Source organism: Genypterus blacodes, unplaced genomic scaffold, assembly GCF_046128005.1.
Source record: "Genypterus blacodes isolate CSIRO-AG114 ecotype Tasmania unplaced genomic scaffold, CSIRO-AGI_Gbla_v1 ptg000574l_1, whole genome shotgun sequence".
Taxonomy (NCBI): domain Eukaryota; kingdom Metazoa; phylum Chordata; class Actinopteri; order Ophidiiformes; family Ophidiidae; genus Genypterus; species Genypterus blacodes.
The window spans coordinates 22,844-40,000 of NW_027467308.1; the positions used below are offsets into that span (position 1 = coordinate 22,844).

The window sequence follows — 17,157 nt, forward strand, 5'->3', positions numbered from 1 at the left end:
TGTAATATTCTGTAAACATCATCAAAGCGCCTCTGAATCGATCATAAATTGATTTGTTCTAATATTGAATAGTTCCCTGATGGTTGAGCCCGTGAGCTCAGTCTGCCCTCTAGTGGCGACGCGTCACAGTGCAGCTTCAGATCAGTCAGCACGTTTCATAACAGCACACATGTATGTAACGAGAGCTGTCAATCAAATCCACGATCTGATCAGAGCACCAGAGTCACTGCACAGATAACAACGCGCAGATGAAAGATAGTCATAAAGTTTGTTTAAAGATTAATACGAAGACAACAAAGACAGAAACGGAAACGGAAACTCCAGAACCCTGAGACGCATAAGAGCGTAAAACACGACATTTTAGTGAAGGGGATTTCTTGAGAAAGTATCCACGCACAGCGCGCCCCCTGCCGGAGGAGACAGAAGCAGCAGCTGGTCACGTGTCCATGTTGCTGTGGAAACGCAAAGTTTAAGCACACCGCTCAGTTTGCTCTGTGGCTCCGGGCTGCTCTGTGGAGGCTCTGCGCTGCTCTATGTGCGTGTAAACAGGAGAAGATGGTAAGGAGCCCGTTTCCGGTTTGGTTAGCTTCTTAGTCCTTGCAGCTTTCTCGTTTTACCAGCTAACCGAACTGAGTTCGCTAACTGTTTGCTAACGTTAGCCACTCAGACATGCTAGCTTCATGTAGCAGTAAAACCTCCGTCCTAACATGAGACTAACATGAGATTAACGTGAGACTAAATTGAGACTATGACCGACTGTCGTCTAAATGTTTCTTTGACCTCCAGCCACCGAAGCTCAAAGGTACAAAGAGGTCAGCGAGGGCGAAGACACCAACACTGATAGATGGAGTCTCTACAGAGGAGCTGAGCAAGGAGAGGGTGAGACCTCCAGGACCTGTCTGTCTGTCTGTCTCTCTCTCCCTCCCTGCTTTCCTAGGTGTTGTACTCTAGTCTGTAATAAAAGTATGTTTGTTTGATTATTTGATCATGCGTGTCTCATGCGTGTCTCATGCGTGTCTCATGCGTGTATGTGTTCCAGCTGGAGGAGCACATGGTGCACCTTCGGGAGGAGCTGACCAGAGTGCGGGAGGAGAGGAACTACTTCCAGCTGGAGAGGGACAAGATCCTGTCCTTCAGACAGATCACAGAGAGAGAGCTGGAGGAGGAGCAGGCCGGTCTGAAGAACATAGAGAAGGAGACAGAGGAGGCTGAGGAGCGCCACCAGGCAGAGATCAAGGTACTGACATCATGTAGAGGCTACAGGGAAGGGGACATCACACACACACACACACACACACACACACACACACACACACACACACACACACACACACACACACACACACACACACACACACACACACACACATGTTCAGGTTCCCTTGAGCGTTTAGAGCCTCACACACATGTTGCATGCATGTTTGGTAGAGGCCTTACAGAGATGATGATTGATGATGACTGTGATGATGAAGAGCGCTGCCTTTGTCTCCCATGTTCAGGTGTATAAGCAGAAGATGAAGCATCTGCTGTGTGAGGAGCAGAACACCATCAGTGAGCTCAGAGCTCAGAGAGCAGACGCCATGAAGCAGATCCACACAGAGCAGGCAGAGCTAGAGCAGCAGCTCTGTGAGGAGATGAGCGCTCTGCAGCTCCAACTGCTGCAGGATGAAACTCTGGACAGGCTCAAAATGGTGATGTGTGTTTAGCTCCGCCCCTGCTGCAGCCATTCTGGTGTTTGATCATTTTTCTGAACAGGAAACCAAAGATTCGGCCATAAGAGACCAACCAATGATCAGGACAGGTCTGACCTACCAATCACAGGGTGTTGTCCTCAGCTAATATGATGATGATGATGATGATGATGATGATGGAGGTGATGAAGATGATGTTTGTGGAGGTGATGATCAAACATCTCCTCTGATTCTTTTCCCAACAGAAACATCAAAAGGAAGTGAGTGAAAGCAGAGACTTGTGTGAGAAGCAGCTCAGAGGTAAATCATTGATCTGCACTCAGACTCACATGGAGACGTTCACACACTCACTGTGTCCTTTCAAACAGAAACAGAAGCTGAAAATGAGAAGAAGTTTGAGGTTCTACAAGAAGAGCTGGAGAACATGAGGAAGAGTGAGATCTGTGAGTTTGAGGATCATATGAACGAACACGTCAACACTCTGCTGAAGGACCATGAGGAAGCTCTCAGTGATCTGAGGAGGACGTGGGACGGCGTCCTACGTACAGATGCTGCTGAGATGGAAGCTCTGAAGGTGAGAACCCAGAACCCAGAGAAGCTCCAACTTTGATCCACTTAGGTTTGGTTTCTCATGGAATGTGTTTTAGAAAGAGTCTGAGGACAAGAAGGCCAAACTGGCAGCAGACAAGAAGAGGCTGGCAGAGGCTCTGCTCAGTAACAAGCATCTCCTTGAGAAGGTGGAGGAGGTGGAGAAGGAGGTGGTCAAGCATCAGAAGAAGCTTCAGTGGCAGGAGACGGACAGGAAGCTGTTGGTGGTACGTTCCTGGATTTTCAGAGACTTCATTAGTTGCTTCCAGCCTCTATTGCCTCACGCAGCCTTTGACCTTTGACACCAGTGTGGAATTCTTTCTTTGGCAGAAAACTCAAGCACTTTTAAAGGTGAAGCTAAAAACTGTGGAAGAACGAAAACGTGAACGAGACGTCCTGCAGCAGAAGCTCAGAGAGGTGAAGACCAACAGGAGACACAGCTGGAGGACTCAATGTCTCTGTCTCTCCTTGTCTCTATCAATCTGTCTGTCTGTCTGTCTGTCTGTCTGTCCGTCTGTCTGTGTTAATGTGTGTCTGCTTACCTGGACATGTCTCACAGATTCAGCAGGAAAGAGACGAGCTGCTCCGGTGCTTCCCTCAGAAATGTCAGATCCTGGAGCAGCAGGCTGAAATGAAGAATTCCTTGCTGGAGGCCAAAGTTGAAGCTCTGACTGACGTCCTGACCAGGCAGAGAGCTCAGCTGCAGGCCGCCGTCTCTGCCTCTAACATGGACCCAGAGACGCTCAGTGAGGTCACAAAGAACGCAGAGGTCACATGATGAATCCTCCTTTGGTTTCCTTTCTGCTCTGTTGTCATGATGGACACATGCAGGCTGAACATGTCTCTCTCTCTTTGTAGGACATGATGGTCTCCAGGAACATCACCATCAAAGACCTGCGGGTTAAAGTAGCTCAAGTTAAACAGGTCAGGCGTCCAATCCTGTTGTTGGATCTGATGTGCCTGATTGTCAGTGTGTCTGAGTGACACTGTGGTGTGATTGACAGGCCAACAACGCCCTGCTGCTGTACATGGAGGAGAAGCTCCGCCCCTTTGGCATCCCCGTAGAGGAGCTGGGTTTTGGCTCCCCGCGGCCCACCGCAGCCGGGTTGATCCTCGGCCCGGGTCCTGCTGTGAGCCTGCAGGGCCACACTGAGACCTGAACCCTTCATGCTCCCACATGTGACAAAGATCAAGAAGAGTCTTCTTTATCTACAGCATATGTGCTTCTACTCTCTGTAGGTCTGTCACAAACACACTCTGCTGTGTTCTTCTTAGTTCTGTTTTCTGTTTTCCTTGTGTTGAATTTTAAACTTGTTGTCTTTTTCATGCTGTTCTGGTTAAACACCTAATAAATCCTCTCCATCTAACATTGTAAATAAAGAGATTCATTTATTAGAACACATTATGTTTCCACAAGTAACTTACAGTTGAGCCTGCCTGACCTCTGACCCCACAGTGACCTCCATAGTGTGAGCTCATACTTGCAGGTTGCCTTCATGGTAGTCGTGGCAGATGTTAGCATGTTGATGTGATGCCGCTCCTCCCCGAGGTGAGTGGGCTCCTGGTGCTTTCTTTAATACAGACCACAGTCATCCTCAAACAATGATGTCACCAAGCGAACAGAGTGGCAACAATTATGTCATGATGTCTCTCAACTGTGAATTGTGGCACTGGCCTAGAGACTTGTTACCTCGGTGAAGACGAGGCTCAAATCTACCAAATCCAGGTTTTTGGTGCTGAAGAGTCGGAGGAAAGGCTGGCAGGATGACAGAAGAGCCCTCAGTCTGCTGGGCCCTGAAGGAGACGGCCATTCAGGCTGAACCCCAGCTGGGTCTCTAGGCCAGGGCGTCAATGCGGATGGGTCTTATTGCTGAGATGATGTCAAGCTAGCCGTTGTGCGGAAGGCTAAGATGACATCATCACTCTGACATCATCATCATGGTAAGTATATGAATGGGAGCTCAGGTGGTAGAGAGAGAGAGAGTTACCAGATGGCTGAGGATCGAGAGGTAAGATGTGATCCCTAAGCTCAACTACGTTCTTACATGAATGACAAACAGAGGAAAGAGAGCACCAGAGGAATCAGTGTGTGTGGCCCCCACAGGTCAAACCACTCAGTCCTGTTTTGGGGGTTTGTCTTGCTGTGGACTTTCTGTTGTTCCTGTTGTCATTTTCATCACAAGCACCTGTGCTTCCAAACGGACGGATTATCCCTGAAGTTGAACTGACTTGTTGTCATACTGTGATGATTAAATGTTCCCTTCATTTGTTAAGGTTAAGAAGAATATCAGGACAAATACTTGTTGCCCATAACGCACAGCAGCAGCAGCAGCACTACAAACCTGAAGTCTTTGTATGGTTGTGTGGTTTTGTGGAGCCTCACACTAACATGTGTTGGTCTTCCTGCAGGACAAGCACGTTGCCCACCTTCGGGAGGAGCTGAACAGAGTACGGGGGGAGAGGAACTACTTCCAGCTGGAGAGGGACAAGATCCTGGCCTTCAAGCAGATCACAGAGCGAGAGCTAGAGGAGGGCCAGGCCGCGCTGAAGAACATAGAGAAGGAGATAGAGGAGGCAGAGGAGCGCCACCAGGCGGAGATCAAGGTACTGACTCAGAGTGTGGGGCCGCTGGAGGGACAGTTGGACTACAGGAGAGATCCTGGACACCAAGTGACAGACAGAGGGACAGTGGAGAAGGAGATTAGAGAGAGAGAATCAGTTGTCCTCTGTCTGTACTCACACTATCACTGACCAGCTGAGTCTAGTCTTCATCACGTTACATCAAGGTTTTACTGTTACAGAATGTGGGACAGGACAGTTATCAAAATGTATTAAGATGTGGTGTTCTACTTCTGTAAACCTGAGATCAGCTTTTCAGTTGCCTGGGCATACAGGAGCAGAGAGTTGTCATCCAGCCTTTACCAGCTGGAGGGCAGGACAGGATGTACAGCCCTGAATGAGGTCTGTGTGCATGGAGACATACAGCTGAGTGTCAGAGGGGAAATCTGCCAAAACTCTCAATCAGATTCAAAGTGGAAGCATGTAGATTGAGAAGAGTATTGGACCCAGTACAGAACCCTGTGGAATGCCAAACTTTACTGGGTAGAGAGACGAGGTGATGTTGTTTAACATGACAAATGGAAGCTATTAGATAAGTAGGATCTAAACCAGGAAACATCGTGTTTAGGAACACTTATGTAGTTTACTAAGTGATTGTGATCAAGGTATGAAAGCTGACAAGAACAGAGGAGCAGTGAGGAGCAGTGAGGAGGAGATCACAGTGCTGTAGAGGCCTAAAACTATTGATAAGTTAATTTAACAGTTTAATAATTGGAGAATAAACAGTCTGAACTGGGCCGATACTAAACACTCAAGGATGATTGAAAGGAACTGAAGGGTTGAGACAGAGATGTAGCATTGCAGTCAGGACCCAGAGTCATAAATGCACTCAGATGACGATTGATGACGATGAAGAGTGTTTGTATCCCATGTTTAGGTGTATAAGACGAAGATGAGGAACCTGCTGGTTGAGGAGCAGAAGGCCCTCAGTAAGCTGAACACTCAGAGAGCAGACACCGTGGAGCAGGCCCACACAGAGCAGGCACAGCTAGAGCAGCAGCTCTGTAAGGAGATGAGCGCTCTGCAGGTCCGCCTGCTGCGGGATGAAACCCTGGACAAGCTGAAAATGGTGATTCAACCACAGTCTGTTTGTTTGCTTCATGTGTTCTGTCTTATTTTGTTTCTAGAAACATTTCCTCAGATTCTTTTCCCAACAGAAATACAACAAGGAAATATCTGAAACCAGAGACTTCTATGACAAACAGCTGGGAGGTAAATAAGTCCTGCAGGACAGCTTCAGTTCAGAAACGTTCACACACTCACTTTGTGTCACTTTCAAACAGAAATTGAAACCAAAAATGAGAAGAAGTTTCAGGTTCTACAACAAGAGCTGGAACACATGACCACCAATGAGATCCGTGAGTTTGAGGATCGTGTAAACGGACACATCAACACTCTGGTCATTGACAACACGGAAGCCTTCAGTGATCTGAGGAGGATGTGGGTTAGCGTCCTACGCACAGATGAAGCTGAGAAGGAATCTCTGAAGGTGAGAACCCAGAACAGCTCCAACTTTGATCCACTTAGGTTTGGTTTCTCATGGAATGTGTTTTAGAAAGAGTCTGAGGACAAGAAGGCCAAACTAGCAGCAGACAAGAAGAGGCTGGCAGAGGCTCTGCTCAGTAACAAGCATCTCCTTGAGAAGGTGGAGGAGGTGGAGAAGGAGGTGGTCAAGCATCAGACCAAGCTTCAGTGGCAGGAGACGGACAGGAAGCTGTTGGTGGTACGTTCCTGGGTCTTCACAGACTTCCTATAGAGGCCTCCAGCCTCTATTGCCTCACGCAGCCTTTGACCTTTGACACCAGTGTGGAATTCTTTCTTTGGCAGAAAACTCGAGCACTTTTAAAGCTGAAGCTAAAAACTGTAGAAGAACGAAAACGTGAACGAGACGTCCTGCAGCAGAAGCTCAGAGAGGTGTGTGTGTGTGTGTGTGTGGGGGGGGTCTCCTGTGTTAGTATCAACCTGAATGTTTATGTGTGAATGTGACACAGATTCAGCAGGAGAGAGACGAGCTGCTGCAGACGGTCCCACGGAGACCTCAGAGGATGGAGTAGGAGGCTGCAGACAGGAAGAGGCCGGAGCAGTTTGGGTCTCTGTGAGGACCAGGATCAGACAGGTCCAGGATCAGACAGGACACAGCCACCACTACAACAATCTTCATGACTCTATCATGTTGTTGTTAGTCCTCCCATGTCCATGTTGTCCTGAATCTCTGGCTCCTTACAGGACAACAACACAGCAGAATCACCTTTAACTGTTTAATAAAGTGTTCAAAGCTAAAGGCTAAATACAGCTGGAGCTTCTTGACTGATGCCCCCCCCCCCTGTTCTCTTGACGGCTCTCCAGCTCTGTCCTGCCTTCATCTCTCCTGCAGGTGGCGCTCGTCTCCTCTGGTGTCTCAGTTTGTATCTTTACTGACCACAGAGCTTCAGTCTCTGTTCTGTTTCACCCTCTGTGTTCACTGCTCACCTCAACGCACTGCGCTGCTCGGATTCGCGTTTGGCAGGTTTGACTCCGCTGAGCCTCCGTAGAAATGATAAACAGGCAGCAGCTGCTCACCTCACGTGTGTTTGTGTGTGTTTGGACTCATTTGTCTCACCGTTAACACGATGGAGCCTGCTGTCATCGCACATCCTGGTAGGTGAAACGTTTGCTGCGTGTGTGTGTCCGTGAAAGAACCGCGTGTGTCCGAGTGAAGCTGCTGACGTGTGTGTACCTGGTTGTGGGTGTGTGTGCGTGTGTGCGTGCGCAGGAGCCAGCAAGCAGGAGCTCCGCCAGAAGGTCTGGGACCACATGGAGGACCGGAACCTCGCAGACTTCCCCAGACCGGTTCACTACAGGATCCCCAACTTTAAGGCAGGTGGAGGCGCCGCGATGACGTCATGTGTTGTTTTATGAACTGTCGTAGTTTCATTCCTGGAAAATAAGTAAATATCCAAACATGAAGCATCGGAACCAATAAGAAGTCAAATGTGTTTGTAGCCCAAAGTCACAAAGCTTCAGCTTCTGAACACAAACGTGTTCAACTAAACTAAAGCAAACTTCCTACAACTCAAGTCAAGTGAAGTCAGTTTGTTTGTACATTTAGTGTTAAAGCAGCAGATCAGCTGATGTGTGTGTGACGTCATAATGAGTCAAAGCTCGACTGGTTGGTGCTGACATGTGTGGGGTTGTTTGTATTAGATGTGATACTGCCTGTCAGCATGTGCTGGCGGGGGTTCAGGTCCAGTCAGACTGTGAAAGTGAGCCCAGACGGGCCGCAGCAGCATCAGAACCTCATCCTCCTCTCCTGTCCCCCCAGGGCGCCCTGACAGCCTGCGCCCGCCTGGCTGAGCTCCACGCCTTCGCCCGCACGGCTGAGGTGAAGGTGGATCCCGACAAACCTCTGGAGGGGGCCAGGCTGGCGGCGCTGCAGGTAGCACTGCATTCTGGGAACCATGATGTCGCCGAGCCTACGCCAACATGTCACAAACATGGTTCCTCTGTATGGGTGTACGGTAGTTTGATCTGCAGGCTTGTGGCTCATCTCTTGTTTCCTCCTAACAGGCGAGGAAGACGTTGTTGGTTCCAACCCCTCGTCTTCGCTCTGGACTCTTCAACAAAATCCTGCCTCCCCAGGGGGCCAACAAGGAGCAGCTACGCATCTGCTCCACGGCTCAGGTGGTCCACATGCTGCAGACCTGTAGGGACCAAACCACTCATGGTTCTGATGGTTCTGATGGCTCCTCTGTGTTTCTGCTCTTTCTCAGGGCGTGAAGAACTTCAGCGTTCCTGTGGGCCTGGAGGCAAAGCTGAAGGTGGACCTGGTGGTGGTTGGATCTGTGGCAGTGTCAGAGAAAGGTCAGAGTTCAAGAGCGGCTCACCCAGCTGCTCCGTCCAACACAGGGAGCTCACCCTGCCACTCAGCATCTCATATAATACCTGGTCTGCAGTCATAAAGGTGGACCCTTCTCAGTCAGATGGTTCAGTCCCTCAGTCAGATGGTTCAGTCCCTCAGTCAGATGGTTCAGTCCCTCAGTCAGATGGTTCAGTCCCTCAGTCAGATGGTTCAGTCCCTCAGTCAGATGGTTCAGTCCCTCAGTCAGATGGTTCAGTCCCTCAGTCAGATGGTTCAGTCCCTCAGTCAGATGGTTCAGTCCCTCAGTCAGATGGTTCAGTCTGTGTTGATTTCTCGGCAGAAACTAAAGTCAAACTCTCCTAACATGTATTAGAGTCTAACTTCAGCTCAGATGTGCTTACAGGAAGTTTCCTTTAGGTGTTTAGTGTTTGTGTCCATGTGACCTTTGACCTTTACTGGGGAGGTTCTGCTGCTGTTTCTAGCAGCCTGGTCCAGAGGAGAGCAGAGCTGCCGCTCTGACGGCTCCATGAGCATCAGGTGTTAGATATGTCCATCATGTGATGTATGTCAGCTGTCTGTCTCTGTCTGATGGCTCCCAGGCTTCCGTGTAGGAAAAGGCGAAGGCTACTCAGACATGGAGTACGGCATGATGGCGTCTACAGGAGCCGTGAGCTCGTCCACTGTGGTGGTCACAGTGGTGCACGACTGCCAGGTGAGTGTGTGTGCAGTCACATACTGGCTCTTTGAGGACAGACCAGGATGCTGTCGCCATAGTAACCCGCTGTAGTAATGTATGAAGAAGAAGATGCTTTCTGCCCCACAGAGGAAACGTGACATCACAGATCAAAGTGTGGGACTCAGCTTTAACTTTGGACTCTTCTTTAAGTCTTCATCTCCCGTTGCTCTGGTGCTTGGTTGATCAGCTGGTTCTTGATGGTTTCAGGTGGTGGATGTTCCAGAGGAGCTGATGGAAGATCACGACCTGACGGTGGACTTCATCCTCACGCCCACCAGAGTGATCCAGACGGAGTGCAGCCAGCCCAAACCTGAGGCCATCATCTGGTCCAAGGTAACAGCAGCACTGCCCTCTAGTGGACGCTTCATTCCTCTGCTTCAGCTTCATTTCCTCACTTCCCTCAAACTTGTTCTCCTTTTTTAACTTCTTCAGTCCATTCCCCTCTGATGATTCTCACACTTGTTCAGTTAAATATGATCCAGCACATTAATGAAGTGGCTTTGGTGAAGTTAAATGTGACTTCAGACCTTCAGTCCACAGGTTTATAACAGATCAACTCAGGCTTCAGTCAAATGTAACAACAGGAGAAGAGAAGCAATGAGGTCATTTAGTCTTCACCTACTTTGTTTCTCAGATGTTTTTGTGTTGCGTGGTGACACGTAGGCAGTGTGTGTGTGTGTGTGTGTGTAACCTCTGAGCTTCTTAAACACGTGTAAGTAAACAGGACCCAGTGACCTCACAGACAGGAAGTTCACGTCTGATCATCAAAGGCTCGGGCCGGCCGGCGGCCTGGTCGAGCCGGGGCAGAGGGACGGAGGGTCACGCAGGCCAGGATCAAAACAATGGCTCCGTATATCCTTTACATCAAAGCTCCACACACACTTACACAGACACAAACTTTATTTTTAACCGGCAGGGAAGTGAAGACGGAGCGCTGCGTGATCGCTGTGGCACGACTGAGCAGGAGGGAGGAACACACACACACACGCACACACACACACACACACACACACACACACACACACACACACACACACACACACACACACACACACACACACACACACACACACACACACACACACACACACCATCACCATCTATCGGCTTACAGTAGGAGCTTTAACTGCTGTGTGTGAGAGCCTCAGAGCTCTCACACACACACACACACACACACACACACACACACACACACACACACACACACACACACACACACACACACACACTCTCTCACTCTCTCTTCAGGTCTGTAGGTCTCTGATGGACCCTGATGGATCCATGATCAGGTGTTAGAGCCTGTAAAGCTCCTCTACATGGAGACAGAAGCTTAGATCCAGACTCATATGATGACCTCTGACCTTTGACCCTGAACCCTCTGTATGTCATATATGCCCTGAATCCAGGAGATACATTGGGCTTTTATTGTGGAGGGCAGAAACACCAACATGGATCCATCAGGGTCCATTAGAGACCTACAAAGCTGAAGAGAAGAAGAAGAACATGTACACACTGACAGAGGAACACACACAGGTCAGAGGGGAAGGAGATGAAGATGATGAGATGTTGTCAGATCAGTGTCTTTGTGTCTCTGTGTCTTTAGCTGGACACAGACACGCTGGAGAAGATTCCCGTCCTGAAGAAGCTGCGTGCTCTGCAGGAGCAGGAGGGGAAGGACGTCACGCTGGGAGCCGGGCCCCGCAGGAAGTCTGGACAGAGGGCCGGCACCGGCTCTGCCAGAGTGAGGCCGGAGCGTAAAGCAGAGGGGACGGAGGAGGGACAGAGGACCGGGGCGAGGGACGGAGGGGACGGGACAGAGGACGTGTCTCTGGCCGGCGTGCACAGTGCCTGCAGGGTGTTCCTGGGGGGGATCCCCGCCGGGCTACGTGTCAGCCAGCTGAAGGTGTGTCTGCAGGAGAGGGAGGCCACGCCCCACAGGCTGAGCTGGCAGGGGGGGCGGCAAAGGGCCTTCCTGGACTACGGCACCCCCCAGGCCGCACAGCGCGCCCTGCTGGCCCTGCAGGGGCTCTGTCTCAGCGGACACCACCTGAGGGCGGAGCTCGCCAAGAACCAGAGGGCGGGACTCAGACCACTACAGGCCCCGCCCACTGAGGAGGCTGGAGACGCTCAGGCAGATGAAACAAATCTGTGGAGGCTTTAGGCTCATCAAAGTGCTTTTTAGCATCAAAATGAAAAAATTGTTGAAGGTTCGGTTTATTACCTAAAATAAACCTGAAGTGTGTGTGTGTGTGTGTGTGTGTGTGTGTGTGTGTGTGTGTGTGTGTGTGTGTGTGTGTGTGTGTGTGTGTGTGTGTGTGTGTGTGTGTGTGTGTGTGTGTGTGTGTGTGTGTGTGTGTGTGTGTGTGTGTGTGTGTGTGTGTGTGTGTGTGTGTGTGTGTGTGTGCGTGCGTGCGTGCGTGCGTGCGTGCGTGCGTGCGTGCGTGCGTGCGTGCGTGCGTGCGTGCGTGTGTGCGTGCAGGAGGATCTTGATCAAAGTTTTGACCATTATTTCCATAGACAACCAGGCTGATCCTGTGTTACCACCAGGTGACCACTAGATGGCAGCAGAGACCCAGGGAGCTCAGTTTGTGTGCTGGCAGGACAACTTGACTTTGTGTGTGTGTTGAGAGACAAGCTTGTAGCGTGTGTGTTGAGATACCATCTCGTAGCGTGTGTGTGTGTGTGTGTTGAGAGACGAGCTCCTAGCGTGTGTGTGTGTGTGTCCAGGCTTTTTATGGAGCTGTCATCCAGGCCCGGCTTGGGAACAGCTGTGGAGCTCCGCCCCCCTCCCCCCTCTCGCCCCCCTCCCTCCATCACCCCACCCCAGATACTCGGCCTCAGTAAATGTCATCAGTTAGCTCATGGCGCTCTGGTGGGCGCTGGGCCCAGGGTTCAGGCAGTGGTCATGTTGTGAGCGCGTTAAAAGCTTCAGGTCCAGATTTATGTGTGCTGGCTCGCTGGCAGCAGCACTTTACTGCAGCGTGAGAGGAGCCATGTTAGAGACGGCTGACGGATCCCAGACCACCGTGTTTACTACATTAGGACCACCTGTTATTGTTTTCAACACGCCGCCTCCCTGCAGGCCTGCAGCTCGGACCTCTACCGCTCTGTGGAGTCGCTCTCACGTCTTTACACAAATAAGGACAGAGCGGCTGTGGCTGCATGTTCAGCTCTTGTGTGTGTGTGTGTGTGTGTGTGTGTGTGTGTGTGTGTGTGTGTGTGTGTGTGTGTGTGTGTGTGTGTGTGTGTGTGTGTGTGTGTGTGTGTGTGTGTGTGTGTGTGTGTGTGTGTGTGTGTGTGTGTGTGTGTGTGTGTGTGTGTGTGTGTGTGTGTGTGTGCGTGTCTCCCTGGTCTTTCCCTCCTGGTCTCTTCACATCTGGACCTCGTGCTGCATGATGTCACAATATGTAACATGTGAGACACACGTCAGCTCCGTGTGAACCGGGACACACGCGTGTTTGGTGTGTTTGTGTTGATCCAGATGAGCTGGTGCTGTTCTTGCTCATGTTGGGGTGTAATGACACAGCACCGCCACACGGGGCGCTGGTGTTCATGGAGGCCTGTGAGGCGACCGCAGCTTCACATGTCTCCATAATTGGGCTCTGAGGAGTTTGATGTGTGTGTGTGGGGGAGGGGGGCACCTGGACTCTGAGGCGGGCGGGCACCTGTCTAACCCCCCAGGCCTATAAATAACCTCTTTATTCATAATGATGCTTCAGCTGATCCACTGAAGTCACATGCTCTACATTTATACACTCAGACTGCAGTCACACTCAGTAAACAGGAAGAAGTCCTTTGTTTCCTGTTTCACCTCTAACAGACTGGATGATCAGTCAGCAGCTCAACATCTGGCCTCACCCTGCAGATGTGTGAGGCGAGCGTCTTCATGCTGCATGAGGGTGACTGGTGTGAAGGAGAGACTTTTACACTTTAAACTCTTTTACTTTCACTTTGTGACCTCCAGGGAAATGATTGATTCAATTTGTCTCCAGTTTGATCTTGAGATCAGCAGAGGTCCTGATGATCTGAATGAACCCAGAGTGAGGAGAGGTTCAGGTCCTCGTCAGGGTTTTATACATTTGTAACCAAATGAATGAATGAATGATATTGTTATTGATTTAGTTAAACCCCTTCATTATATAGAGATGTTGATGTTGATCAAATATGTCAGCTCTGTGTGTCGTCATGGTAACAGTGTTTATATTGTTTATATTTGGGCCCTAAAGGCAAAGACACAGAAGAAGAGACGCGAGTCAGTTTGTGCTGTTTAGTCTGAAAGAGATAAATGATACAAACGGTGAACTGTAATAAAGCCTAAACCTCAGGGGGCCTGGGGGGACCAGAGGGGGCCAGAGGGGCCACAGGGGCCCCTGGAGCCTCTGGAGCCTCTGGAGCCCCTGGGCCCTGGCTAAGGTCCTAACATCATATAGTTACAGTGCAGAAGATAAAGGTTGTCTCTAATCTAACAGTGCTTATTACATTATATTACATTATATCCTCAAATTGCATTTTAACACAAATAAGAAGCTTTCTGACAAATATTGCCAATAAAGCTTAAATCTGTCTGAAATTAAAATCTGTCGGCCTACAGAATAAATAAAACCTTTGTTTATCGGCTATTCAACAGAAAAAGTGCCTTCATGGTTTAAACACAGGAGTACGGAGGAGGAGAGGCCGCTCTGGAGGCCGCCACTCATGCTGCTGTGCTGCGTGCGAGGTGTTCAGGTCCAGACCCGGTGCTGCAGGTCCACGTGGACTCACAGACTAGAGGCTCCTGCAGCGCCGAGCTCCCAGACGGATCAGCTCAGGGATCCCAGCAGGAGGAGAACCAGGAGGAGAACCAGGATGGAGCCGGCTGATGTGTGTGGAACCGCTGTGGTCAGAACCAGAGGGTCCAGGAGGAGGGGTCAGGGGTCACTGACCAATCGCGTCTTTTGGTTGGGAAAAAAATCTATACATCACTTTGATTGGGGCTGAACTGTTTCCGGTCACTTCCGGTCAGAACGTGACCACGCCTCCACCTGATCGACTCCGTTCTTAACGTCCGCGTGCGCTCTCATTACGTCAGCACGTATCGATCTCGTCCTCGCGCTGCGTGTTGGTTGATGAAGGCATGACGTCACCTCTCGTCCTCCGCACACATGGACATGGATCGATATGTGAAAGGTCCGGGACAGAACCGACACAGGAAGAGAAGAGACAAAGACGCCGCACCGCTCAGTACCTCCGAGTCCTCCCGAGTCCGCCCGAGTCCGCCGCTCTATCATATATTATTCATATTATTATTCTTATTCTGCGGCGGGTCCGTTAGTAGTCCAGTCTGTCTCCGCCCGGGACGCGGCTCAGTCTCAGTCTCAGTCTCTGTGGTTATGTGTCCATGTGTGTCCCGTCTCTCTCGTGTCCTCTGTCCCGTCACATGACGCAGGGCTTGATGTCCTGGTAGGAGACCTGCTGGTGGTGATAGTAGGAGCCGCTGCTCGGTGAGTGCATGGAGGACGAGGTCATGGCGTTAAAGGAGAACACGAACTCCTTCCGGTCACACATGCTGGGGGACTGGGAGTGATACCGAGGGATCCCTGAGAGACAGACAGGCGGAGAGACAGACAGGTATGAATCATCTCAATCAATTTACAGACACTTTGTGATAAATACATGTAAATATATAGATACACATATAGATCTATATTTATAGATCTGTATTGATCTCTGTCTACATGCAGGTGCAGCTCATTAAATTAGACTCCGGTCTCTTCCCCGTGTTGTTGTCAGACTGAGCCAGACTCAGAGATTTAAGGCTCAGCAGACCTCAGCAGGTGGTTTGAGTCTCAGCTGATTGACTGAGACACCGTGAGGCTAAGACATTCAACTTCTTCACAATATTAACATTTTCTTAGATACGAAGTTTTAATGAGCTGTGAGCGGAAATCATCAACAATCAAACAAATAAAGGCTGAAATGTTTCACTCAGTGTGAAATGAATCTAGAATAAATGAGAAGTTCACTTTCTGAATTAAAGTGACTGAACTAAATACACTTTTCCTTTCTTTTTCTGTTGCTTGAGCTGCAGCTGTTTTATTCTTGAAATGTCATTTAAAAAAGACAAATATAAATATTGATGTTTAACTTTTGGTTAACAATGAAATGTTTAATAATATAAGATCACCAGGCTGATGTGTGTATTTATTTATTCACATATTTATTCGATATGTTGTAAAATATTTAGCTGCTAAACATTATTATTATTATTATTATGACCAATCATCCTCTAAAGCGGCGCAGCGTTTATCAAGGTGGCACAATAATAATATAATACAATATAATATAATATAATATAATGTAATATAAGAATATAATATAATGTAATCATAATCATATTAATATCATATCTCCGTAATCTCCCTCAGCTGTTTGCGCGTTCTTAATTCAAATATTCAAGAAATATAATAGTAATAATACTAAGTGTGTGTAATAATCCTAAATGAGTAATGACGTCATGCCGCCTGTTTGTCCTGTTTCACGGTTTCATATTCATAATTATATTAATAATATTTCGTTGCGCTCTGCTGCCTTGCTTGTCGGCGCGGTTTTGCACCCTCCGTTCCTCTGAGCAGCGCGTGCGAGCAGAAAGTCTGTGTGCTTGAGTCCATCTGCTGTTTGATATGAACTTATACTTTGATCTGCAGAGGGACTCCAACAATAACGAGTCAAAGAATAACGAGTCCGATACACCGCGTGTGTTTTAGTGCGTAAGGGTGTGTGAGTGAGTGAGTGAATTAGTGTGTGTGTGTGTCTGGTTCATTGAGCCGCTTGTGTCTCAGTTTATGACATAAAAACGCACAAAGTTTGTAAAAAAAATATTCAGGAAATTATTCAAGTTCAGAAAAAGTCAGGTGTGTGTGTGTGTGTGTGTGTGTGTGTGTTTAAACGTAAAAGTGAAGCTTCAGATGGTAAAGTTGTAAACAGATGATTTTGTGCTCATAAAGCAGGTTGTGATGTAAGAAGTGTGTTTATGTGACAGTTAAGTCACATTGTTTTATAAATAAAGAGAATAGAATCACAATCATTTTCTCCCAAAATCTTCCCTCATATTTACGTTTTATTTATGAAATCTACTAATATACATTTACCTTATATACAGTATCTATATTTATATTTATATATAATCATATTTATATATATTTATATATATTTATATACTGTATATGGACCTAAACAAATCAAGTATTCACTTAAATATTGCTTGATCATTTAAACCCTAAACCTTCAGCCTCAAATAAAGAAAACAAGAAGATAAAGCGACACAGATGTGATAAACATTTGACATATTTAAATGCTGACCCGTCTATCTGTGTTTATAAAAGAGAACATGTTTGTGTTCCTGCAGTCTAATGTCAAAGATACAGAGCTGCATATTCAATAAGTCAACTGTGTGTGTGTGTGTGTGTGTGTGTGTGTGTGTGTGTGTGTGTCTGTGTACCTTGCAGCTCGGCGGCTCCGTGTCCGTTCTGGTGCAGGTAGCCCTGGTCCAGGCCGGGCTGCAGGGGGGTCGGCCCCCCCGGGTTGCAGGGGGACAGAGGCTGCTGCTTGATGTACGGAGCTCCGTTGTTGATGGAGGCCGAGGCCGCCGGGGCCCAGGCCGAGGCGGAGCCGGAGTAGACGGGGTGAGGCTCCATGACGCCCCCGCC

The 17,157-nt window shown here is 48.8% G+C and overlaps 4 protein-coding genes across 4 annotated transcripts in view; 3 read left to right on the forward strand and 1 right to left on the reverse strand.

The window, feature by feature from the left end:
- Positions 1 to 443: 443 nt before the first annotated feature.
- LOC142990522 (dynein regulatory complex subunit 4-like) lies at positions 444 to 3,611 on the forward strand. Its single transcript, XM_076140335.1, has 11 exons — positions 444 to 558; positions 787 to 879; positions 1,040 to 1,237; positions 1,500 to 1,691; positions 1,937 to 1,991; positions 2,060 to 2,265; positions 2,339 to 2,506; positions 2,610 to 2,696; positions 2,839 to 3,048; positions 3,138 to 3,203; positions 3,284 to 3,611. Exons 1-11 carry the CDS (start codon positions 556 to 558, stop codon positions 3,437 to 3,439), a joined length of 1,434 nt encoding a protein of 477 aa, XP_075996450.1. The 5' UTR covers positions 444 to 555; the 3' UTR covers positions 3,440 to 3,611.
- A 659-nt stretch (positions 3,612 to 4,270) lies between these two features.
- On the forward strand, positions 4,271 to 7,133 carry LOC142990521 (dynein regulatory complex subunit 4-like). Its single transcript, XM_076140334.1, has 8 exons — positions 4,271 to 4,288; positions 4,689 to 4,883; positions 5,776 to 5,967; positions 6,056 to 6,110; positions 6,182 to 6,387; positions 6,454 to 6,621; positions 6,726 to 6,812; positions 6,890 to 7,133. The coding sequence occupies exons 1-8, from the start codon at positions 4,271 to 4,273 to the stop codon at positions 6,950 to 6,952; spliced, it is 984 nt and encodes a 327-aa protein (XP_075996449.1). The 3' UTR covers positions 6,953 to 7,133.
- Positions 7,134 to 7,431: 298 nt separating this feature from the next.
- On the forward strand, positions 7,432 to 11,946 carry mthfsd (methenyltetrahydrofolate synthetase domain containing). Its single transcript, XM_076140333.1, has 8 exons — positions 7,432 to 7,535; positions 7,651 to 7,754; positions 8,200 to 8,313; positions 8,445 to 8,558; positions 8,648 to 8,738; positions 9,336 to 9,448; positions 9,680 to 9,805; positions 11,076 to 11,946. Exons 1-8 carry the CDS (start codon positions 7,508 to 7,510, stop codon positions 11,631 to 11,633), a joined length of 1,248 nt encoding a protein of 415 aa, XP_075996448.1. The 5' UTR covers positions 7,432 to 7,507; the 3' UTR covers positions 11,634 to 11,946.
- Positions 11,947 to 13,725: 1,779 nt separating this feature from the next.
- foxf1 (forkhead box F1) overlaps positions 13,726 to 17,157 on the reverse strand; it is a 4,351-nt gene continuing 919 nt past the window's right edge. Inside the window, exons 1-2 of the mRNA XM_076140338.1 lie at positions 16,950 to 17,157; positions 13,726 to 15,048 (exon numbers count right to left, since the gene is read on the reverse strand). The exon at positions 16,950 to 17,157 is cut by the window's right edge and continues 919 nt beyond it. Of these exons, the coding sequence (XP_075996453.1) occupies positions 14,885 to 15,048; positions 16,950 to 17,157 (372 nt within the window). The 3' untranslated portion in view covers positions 13,726 to 14,884. The remainder of the gene's footprint in view (positions 15,049 to 16,949) is intronic.